We start from the raw sequence: 9,725 nt of genomic DNA on the forward strand, positions 1-9,725 counted from the left end.
TTCTCAGCTAATATTCTGGTTCAAGCCCCAGCAGTGCACAGGGGCGGACCGGACCAGGCGGGCCACATTCGTGCTGTGACCCATCTTAGATTGAGGTTTGGTATGGGAGTGTAACGGGTGCCTGCCAGTATTTTGGTAAACCTCAATCCCTGACACCTTTTAGCTTGATGGCTAGCGCTCTCAAATCTCATTCTGTGGACCCTGGTTCAAGCATGGGTGGAAGGCGAGGCTGGCTGAGCCAGGCGGTTTACAATTTCTACCACTAAGGGTGTCATGAAATCTCATGCGAGATCAACATGACAATATTTTTTGTTTAGAGAAAAGATGACTTGCGGGAACAAAGCAGCCAGAAGTCAATCAGACTGTGAGCTATGGCTTTGCTACTGTGAATGATAATACATGTAATACTGAAGTGGCAGAACGTGAGGCGGAATTGGAACTGCTCGTTAAGTGCTTTACGCACACTACAGACCTTGCAATCCTATTTACCTCAGTGTTCCCAGCATTACTTGCTCACAACGTGTGGCTGTTTTTTTGCTGCAGTGTTAATGTCCAAGCAGAAGCTGTAGTCATTGATCAAAGTTACTTAACATTTTTCAGAAAAAAACACTATCACATTTTTTGTTTTTGTTTCAATTTGTGAGTTCAACAGTTAAAAGCATCGTGCTTAGGTCATGCATGTAAAGCTATAAAACATTTCAAAATGTACCTTCACTGTTTTGTGACTCAGTTAAAAAAAATATGTTTGTCCAGTCCTACAGTATATTTCGTCATTGTAGTAAAGTAAAAGCAGTGTTAAAACATTGTCTCTTCTAGTTCTCATGAACTCAATATCATGTATTGAATCTACAGCCTGTACAGCCTCATCTTCTTGAGCTCCATGAGGCATAGCAGCAAGCAGCATATCATGCACTGTCTTGACTTGTTGTATTTCACGTTGTTTTCTGTATGTAAAACTAGAAGTATTCTCAAATAAAATTTTTGGGTGACAATCCATCCATCCCTTTTCTATGCCGCTTATCCTCATGGGGGTCGTGGGGGTATGCTGGAGCCTATCCCAGCTGACTTTGGGCGAGAAGCGGGGTACACCCTGGACTGGTCGCCAACCAATCCTTAGATTAAATTACCTTCACACTGCATGAAGTCAGCTATGGCATGTCTGACATGATAGCGTGAAAAAAGTTATCCTCCCATTCCGTGTGGAAGTGGTACATTTTTGGCTTCTTACTTTGTCCTTCTTCCTCGCTCTGTTTGAAACCCTTTCTTAAGTTTAGAACAAATAAATTTGAAGCTAAGTAGTTAGCTCGGTAGCTTACTACATGCTATAAGCGGCGGCCGTCTCTTATGCCTCTGCAGTGATCCCGTAGCCTGCGCATTAGTGTTGCGCAATGTGTCATGAACAAAGAATAATAGGAGTGTAAAAGTGGCTGGAGTGTTATTTCAAGTCTCAGGGCTCAAATAATGGTAAAAACTGTATTTAGAAAGTAATAAACAGGTTTTCTATGCTCTAACTACAAAAATATTCTGTTTATTAATATTGAATCCTACTTCACTGAAATTCACCTATCGCGGTTGGGTCTGGAACCAAATGGCTGCGATAAACAAGGGACAACTGTATAAGAATATGTCGCCTTAAAATACTAGATTTTCCATCAAGTATGTCTGACAACGCTTTTGCGAGATAGCATTTTGAGCTATACACAAAAGACAAAAATAGATTTAAGTGGCAGTGACTCAATCCACAGTAAACATAAGGCGACGTTCAAGTTACACTCTGAGAGTGTGAGCTCTGTGTAGTCTTTAGTAAAGCAACACAAAGTCAATAAACAGCCTTTTTCTAGCAACTAAATGGGTGCCTTTGCCACAGGCCAGTATCAATATTGACAGAGGGGGAATGTCTTGTGGTCCAGGTCTTGCAGACTCCACAGCATAGGTTTTTAACAGTTCCTGCTTTGTATTTGGACACACTGTCTACAACACTGCAACTTCTCCATAGGACGGGTACGTACAGTCACATTTTATCTCACTTGTAATGACTGGAAATTGAAATCTCAGCCATGTGAAATGCTACATAATCTGACATTGCAGGAGACAACAACTACACTGTGTGACATTTATCCGTTTAACTGGAATAATTCTGTTTTGCATCCCTGTGCTGCAGATAGTTTTACTTCAGGCAATGCTGCTTGGGAGCTATCTCACTGCAACTATTCTACTAATATGCTGTAAGTATGGATGCACAGTGTACACTATACCGGCAGCTTACGCATCACATGCATCACGGCACATGCCATGCAACAATGCCTGCAGTGTTTATAGGACTGTATCAAGTGTGTGCACTTCACTCTTGAACAGTGGACACTAATAAGAGCACCATTAAGGGAAATAATAGTGCACAAATGTCTGTTTTCCCCCAGAGGTTGCCATGAACTAAGCTCCATTAAGACTCATGTAAACACAAACCTTGGGGGAGTTTGGGTCTTTTTGCTAGAATGACTGTGCGCCCACATCGCCACTGGGGAAGACATTTAAGGCATGATTGAATGCTTAATGCAACATTAAATCATTGCGTCTAACTGCGAAGCTTAAGGCACTTGCTGACACTGAAGGTCTGCTGCTGAGTGACATGAATATGAGACTTGATAGAGATTAAATGAGTCATGCCACACTCTGGACACTATTGTGCCTTGCATTTGCATCACACAATACGTTAAAAGTGCTACCCAATCAGAACTGAATCGTAGTAAGATAAGGCACTTCATGTGCTTGTTAAAAGGTAAACTGTATTCCTCTTTGCATCAATCCCAAAATAACATTGCATCAATGATAAATTCTAATTCTATTCCTCATCTCCTGGACATTTTCAGAGGAACAAAATCCGCACATTAGTCCTGACACTTGTCGCGAAGCAGAATTCATGGGACTCCATCAATATTGACCCAAAGGTCGATAGAAAATGGCATTGCGTAATATCATTTATTGCACGCGGAAAACGAATGTAGTAACTTAATCAAAGAAAAAATTCAGTACTCTTATAAACACATACAAATTCACAGTGATACACAGAAAATGTGTACAAAAAAATCTCGGGAGACTACAGAATGAATTATTGCTCCATTCCCTTGTAGGGATATAATTAATGCCAAATAATGTCATATTAACTTTTCCAAACTCAAAAATAAAAACACAGCAGCAGTAGCAGCAGCACCAATATGTGGCGTTGTGCTGCGGGCGAGTGTGTGGTGAAGCTCGTCGCGAGCAGGCTAGTAGCTAGCCAGTATGGTGTGGCAAGGTGTCAATACGCCAGTAACGTGGTTCGATTAGCGTAACAATGTTAATAATAAGAGTATCAATGTCGCTGCAGCTTGGTTAATATGCACGTCACATTATATGTAAATGGAGCATTGTTCTTTTGTATGTTTTTTTTTTTCCCCAGAGGGCTTCATAGGCATGTGTTTCCCATGATGTACATTCTTAGTTAAGTCTTTTTTTATCAGTTTTTATATCTTTAGAACGTACAGAAAAGAGAAAGACATATGTGTTCATGTCTCACATAAGGATTGTGGATGATCTGCAAAATTCCAAAAAAAAGTGCAGTTTTCCTTTGAGTAATATGCCTGAAAGTCTGAACTACAGTACATTACTTAAAATAAGCAAAACAATCTACAGAACAAGAAAATGTGACTTTTCAAAATGCAAGGACATCTGTCTCAAAAGGAAGCAGCTGTACCATTACACCTCCAAGGACTGACAAGTGAGTGAGTGAATTTTATTCTCTTCTTCTGCAGCGTGCTGTCAATCATTGTGGCAGTGAGCGCGGTGTCAGATTACATGTTTCATGTTTTTCCATCCTGCCTTGGGCATGACTTGGTGCTCTATGCCTCATGGCAGCAATGTGCATCCCCCTTGCGCGGGGCCCTACGCACAGTGCATGTAGGGAGGAGCAGCTCTGTTTTCCACAAATGTATTGTTCTGTTGGCAGATTATTTTGCTTATTTTAAGCATATTGTCCTTATTGACCTGAATATACAATATTCACACATTTATTTTCCAGCATCACCAACTCCTACTGCACCTTTTCAGGCCACTAGTGTGTGTGAGTGGCAGGAAGAAAAGTTGTTTGGGGTACCTGCTGGTTTGCATGAATAAATCTCTAAGCCGGTTCCCTTATCATCAACGCAATAACAACGTATTTAATCTTGCTTGGATTTTTGTCTTTGTAGCGTATACGCCACTATAGCTGTATAGAACTATTTTAAGTATGTTGCAAAGACAAATAAATAAGAAATACGTTGAACTACAGGTGTTGGCCCAACCCAACATCAATCAATAAATTGACTATAAAGGATGTCTTTTGTCAATATAGTCTCATCTACAAATATCCTAGTTGAAGCCTTCACTTGTAAAACACTGTGATCCCTACATGTAATTTCTTCACAAAAAATGTCACCCTTAGTCATTTTCAGTCCACTTGCAGGTTGAAAATTGCTTCTCCACGCCGCAGTCCGCCATCCTCGGACTGGCTGGCAGCCATTAAAAAGTCTTCTGGAGATAAGCAGCTTCGTTAAATCATGCCGCCCAGTGTGTTCTTTTTACAAGGCCAGTGCCATTGAAATATTTTCCGCGGCGCTGAGGTTAATGGAGTTAATGAAGAGCAAAGACGTGTGTCTGAGCTGCGTAATTAGTATGTGTCAGAGTGAAGACACTATGAATAACTGAATTAACTCACTCTGTCTATGCGGACACAACCGACGTGAGGGGGGAGCTGCCGGAAGAGTAAGTTTAAAGAAAATGCAATTCCATCAGTAGCAGTAGACTTAATCTGAATTTAAAACTCTTGAGAATGTTCTATTAAACTGGCTTTGATAGCATTGTAAAGCCGCCTGCATCTCAGGCTGAGATATTGATCACTTGCATCAGGCCGCTTTAAAAGAATAGTCATTTAGTTGTGTTTCTTGTCTTATCAGGGAGCTTGTGTTCATTCCACAATGAGATTTCAAGCCAAGTTGTCTAATAAGTCTAACTTTTATATCTCCAGATGTCCTGTTAAGTTGTACGTCAGAACACGACACAAAGAAAGGTGGAATAATTCACAGCCCTGCCAAAAATGCTGACAGCACCATTAAGGGGATGAGAAACGCAGCAAGAGCGGACGACAGGGGATCTGATGCTGCCACCCGAATGAAGAAGGTCAAAAAGACAGGAAGTACGAGACGAAGAAATGACACAGGCTGCACTAGCCTGGGAGGCATCTGCCAGACGGACCGATTCATCTGCCAAGGTCGATACCTGAGAGACAAGTGTTCAGGGCCCGCAACGAGGCAGTGCTGTATGCCAGGTGAGGGGACACGGTTACACATGAATGCATCTTAATAGAAGAAAGGCTAGTGGAGATATCCCCATTGTATTGTGTTCTTGTTAGGCCTTTCACTTTGAAGTCATCCGTGCCAGTATGTTTTTTTCTCCAAAAACTGTGACTGAAATACATAAGATGCTACATTACAAACAAAATGAAACTTGAATATGCTTTAGAGTAGTCAGTGCACAGTTTGTATTGCAGTATTGTACTGGATGTACTATCCACTGAAAATAACTCCACATACAGCCGTTATTGTAAAATAGCAGGCAACAGAAGTGAGTATCAAGATAAATGTGTCTTGCATGGTGGTGCTAGATCCGGGGCTGCATGAGTGCTGCCGGCAACTGGGGATTTGCAGTTCATAAAATGGAAACATGAATTCCAACACGTACTGTGACATTGTGAAGCAGAGCATGATCCCCTCCTTGGATGAGATGCGCCTTGCTGAGGTATGTCTCCTCCAGACCTGAACCCAATTGAGCACCTGCGGGTCATCTTCAAGCAAAAGGAAGGAAGGTGGAGGAGGAACACAAGCTAACATCCATCAGTGATGTCATCATAGAGGAGTGGAAGATAATTTCAGTAACAACCTGTGCAGCTCTGGTGAATTCCATGTCCAAGAGGATTAAGGCAGCGCTAGATAACAATGGTGCTTGGCACATGTTCACTGTGAGGTGGACTCACATGTGTTGCCAGCTATTTAGACAATAATGGCTGTGTGTTGATTCATTTTCAGTGGCTAGTAAATATATACTACTATACATGCTGCACACTGACTTCCCTGATACCAATCTGTACTACCTTAGTGCAAATTATCATACATTAATGCATTTTAACTGTGTCCCATAGTTGGAGCGTGGCGTGTTCTATGTGCTGGCCACTACAACAACAGAGTGAGAGGCTGCGATCTGCACGGCTGTGGAGCTTTTAACTCCAGGGGGTGATTTTCTCTACTGACGATGTTTAAACTCAAAATATTCTTCACGCTGCATTTCTGCTGTGATCAACTCTCAAACTCTCCCTAAAGCGTCTTTCTCTTTTTCTTTCTTTCACTCTGTGATCTGAGAGTTATGAGGTAGTTTGTCAAGACAAGAGCGCCGTATCAGAGAAAGTGAAAGGCTATTGCATTGAACCTTTGGACAGAACTGGCAGACATCCAGAAGGTCTCAGTGAGTGGGCTTTGGGTGCTCCTCCCTGCCTCAGAAAAGTGCTATGAAACTCAAGTTGCAAAATTCATCAAACAGAATAAAACTGACTCTCACCTCAAAATCTACAGTGGATCCCTGTCAATATAACAGACTTTTTCCCTCCTATCACAGAGGTCATTACCTCCATCGGGCAGTGGACTTGGTATGTTCTGACTATGGTACTGTCAGCGCTCCATTCTCTGGCTCTCTGGCTGGTCCGGTGAGTCAGAAAGACCCTACTGGGTTCCAGTACGTTGGAGTCAAACTTGTCAGTGACGGTGAGTATGACTACATTTTGCGATACAGTTTCACTCCAGTCCTGTAGGAGCCAGTAATGCACATTATCAAATCACTGTCTCTCTTGAAACTAATGCAGACTGTAACGGAGGAAAATTAAAAACACCATATTATCAGTCGTCCCTCACCACTTCGCACGTCACTTCAGTCACAGATTTCCAAAAAATATATGAATTAATAAATCGCTGTTTTGTGGTTCAATACAGCCTGTGATTTGTCAATAAATATGCTTATTTGAGCACATTTTATGTATTTTTGGCCTACACTGAGCATTTTCAAGGATAAAAATGGCAAAATAAACTCAAATACAAATATAACGCATTTAGACGACGCATTCAAAGACATGATACGTAGTATTCTACACTGGTCACTAGGTGTCAGGAATGTTACATTGATGAGATAATAGCCACCGTAGGGAAGTAAACGAAACGGAAGTAAAAAAAACGAACAAGGAACTCTTCCAATGCTACCATGTGATGATGTCTTATGTATGTCTCATGTCTTATTTTCTCTTATTACGTCTACTACATTTGGTAATATGAGTGTAACGGTGACGACAGGGGTGTTATTTCATGGTTAGATGGTTCTAATGTTAAAAAAACATATTAAGAAGGTTGTAAACATGCTTCCTAACTATGAAAATATTACATTTATAAATAAGGAATCCTACATCAGAGAAATGCACTTATCGGGTGTGGTCTGAAACCAATTAACCGCGATAAATGAGGGATTACTGCTTAAGATGACCCCCCATTTTTGAACCAGCAGGTTTCTGTGTCATGGTTGCATATCTCTAGGTCACTGATGTTGCCTGTTTGTTTGGATGTATAAATCTGTGGAATATAAGATCTTTTTCTGTCTAATAGTCACATCATTACAGTCAAAAGTTTGTGATAACTAACAAACTAACTAACTCACAAAACAACATGCTCAGTTGCGGTATTTAAGTACTTTGAAATGCGCAAGAACTAATAAAGAACTGTAACGATAGCGCTAACGCTAAGAAACAAACAAACAAACCAAAAATAAATGCTTCAGGTTGTGCTATTTGGTATGTAGCTGCAATTTCATAAACACAGTATACCAATGTAGAGCACATGATGCCAGCATAGCATCTCCATTTGTCCACAGATTTGAACGAATATTGACTCTTTCCTTCCTTGTTCATATGTTCAGCAAACAGTATATCATGTACTTTTTGCAGGGCTTCAGCAAATCTTTAGACCGGTTTCTTTGTGAGAGTTCAACAAGCAGCATACCATGCACGTGTCTTGAATAAAGAAGCTAATTTCTCTGGCAGCAACATCAAAGTAGTCCTAGCCACATGTGCCTCCATCATATTTTTGCCTATTTCAGGGCATAATCAATCCTGATTTTAAAAAATAAACCTGTCGCTACCAGTCTTCAGAGCAAAACTGATTTTTTTTAGCCATTCTTCCTGACAGGTCTACTGAATTATGATATAGTTATTCAATTCTGTTGTAAATACAGGCCTTTGAAACAAAAATCTACCATTAATTTAACGATAATAATAACCATAATGCCAATAGATGACAATAAACCATCCATCCATCCGTTTTCTATGCCGCTTATCCTCACTACGGTTGCGGGTATGCTGGAGCCTTTCCCAGCTGACTTCGGGCGGGAGGCGGGTTACACCCTGGACTGGTCGCCAGTCAATCGCAGAGCACAAAGCATTCACACTCACATTCATACCTATGTGCAATTTAGAGTTGCCAATTAACCTCGCAATAATATCACTGAATTGTAAGTATCTGCAATGACCCCTTGAACTATCATCATCTGTCATGGCTTGGACTGTAGGACAGAGGACAAAGGTGATGCTATGGTATTAAATTGGAGACGTGGTGGTGGTTTTAGCGATTTAAAGGGATTAGATTAAGATTGCACTGAACTCCCGGTTGCCTTTAACACCGAGGACCCGCCTTCATTCCAGTAAATCTCCATCAAAAGGACGAATGACGACCCCCAGCCGGGATCCTAAGTATTTGTGCATCCTGAGGTGCATTAGAGTCCTGAGAGAACATCATTAAATCCCTCTGCCCCTAATTGGGTTGCATTATCACATGTGCACATGTGCAGTCAAGGTCCTTTGATCTACGGACTAAAGTGAGGACACGATTTGACATCACAGAGACGAATTACCTCACTCTGACATTGCATTATAATGCTGAAACAACATCATTAGGAGGACACAGCGATGGTGTTGAGTTTATGTTGTGGCATCTTACAAGATGAACGTTCAAAGGATCAATTTGGGATTACAAAAGACCAATTTAAGCCGTGTCATGTTATTTCTATGCATGCTCAGCAGACTAATAACTTACTGAATATAACTGTGATGACGCATATACACCTTGGTCAAAGGATGGATGATGTTTAAAAACGTCTAATGTTTTATTATCAATTTCATTCATGAAATGATCCCATTCAATTCTCTCCTAGTGCACTGTGTAAAGCTCTTCAATATCCGGCCGTTCCGCTACATCGGCACAGTGGCTCGAGGGGACCCGCTGGGTTATGTGTTGCCCCTGCAAGAACGCTTCTCCGGCATCACCTCACACCTCAAGCTGCAGATGTGTGATGGCACTGACCCTTCCCCTTTCATCTGAGTGACCTTTTGTGACCTGCATCCATCATTCATGAAATGGCTTTGGATACATAACCCACATAAACGTGTATAGTAAATCCCCGATGCATTTAATAATGCTGTACAAGACTATATCAATTGGCCTTATAATGTCATAAACATACATTTTAACTTTTGTATTGGTTGTTCAAGTAACTTTGTTTTTTAATATTGCCTACAGGATAATGTAGTGGCAGCTCCATCACTATGTTTTTTTCTTGTGATGAGACTT

At 41.1% G+C, this 9,725-nt stretch overlaps 1 protein-coding gene across 1 annotated transcript; it reads left to right on the forward strand.

Annotated features, from left to right (window-relative positions):
- Positions 1-6,429: 6,429 nt before the first annotated feature.
- Positions 6,430-9,476, forward strand: LOC129169366 (leukocyte cell-derived chemotaxin-2-like). The gene is made up of 3 exons (XM_054755734.1): positions 6,430-6,434; positions 6,679-6,824; positions 9,310-9,476. The coding sequence occupies exons 1-3, from the start codon at positions 6,430-6,432 to the stop codon at positions 9,474-9,476; spliced, it is 318 nt and encodes a 105-aa protein (XP_054611709.1).
- Positions 9,477-9,725: the final 249 nt, after the last annotated feature.

This window comes from Dunckerocampus dactyliophorus, chromosome 16, assembly GCF_027744805.1.
Source record: "Dunckerocampus dactyliophorus isolate RoL2022-P2 chromosome 16, RoL_Ddac_1.1, whole genome shotgun sequence".
NCBI classification, from domain to species: domain Eukaryota; kingdom Metazoa; phylum Chordata; class Actinopteri; order Syngnathiformes; family Syngnathidae; genus Dunckerocampus; species Dunckerocampus dactyliophorus.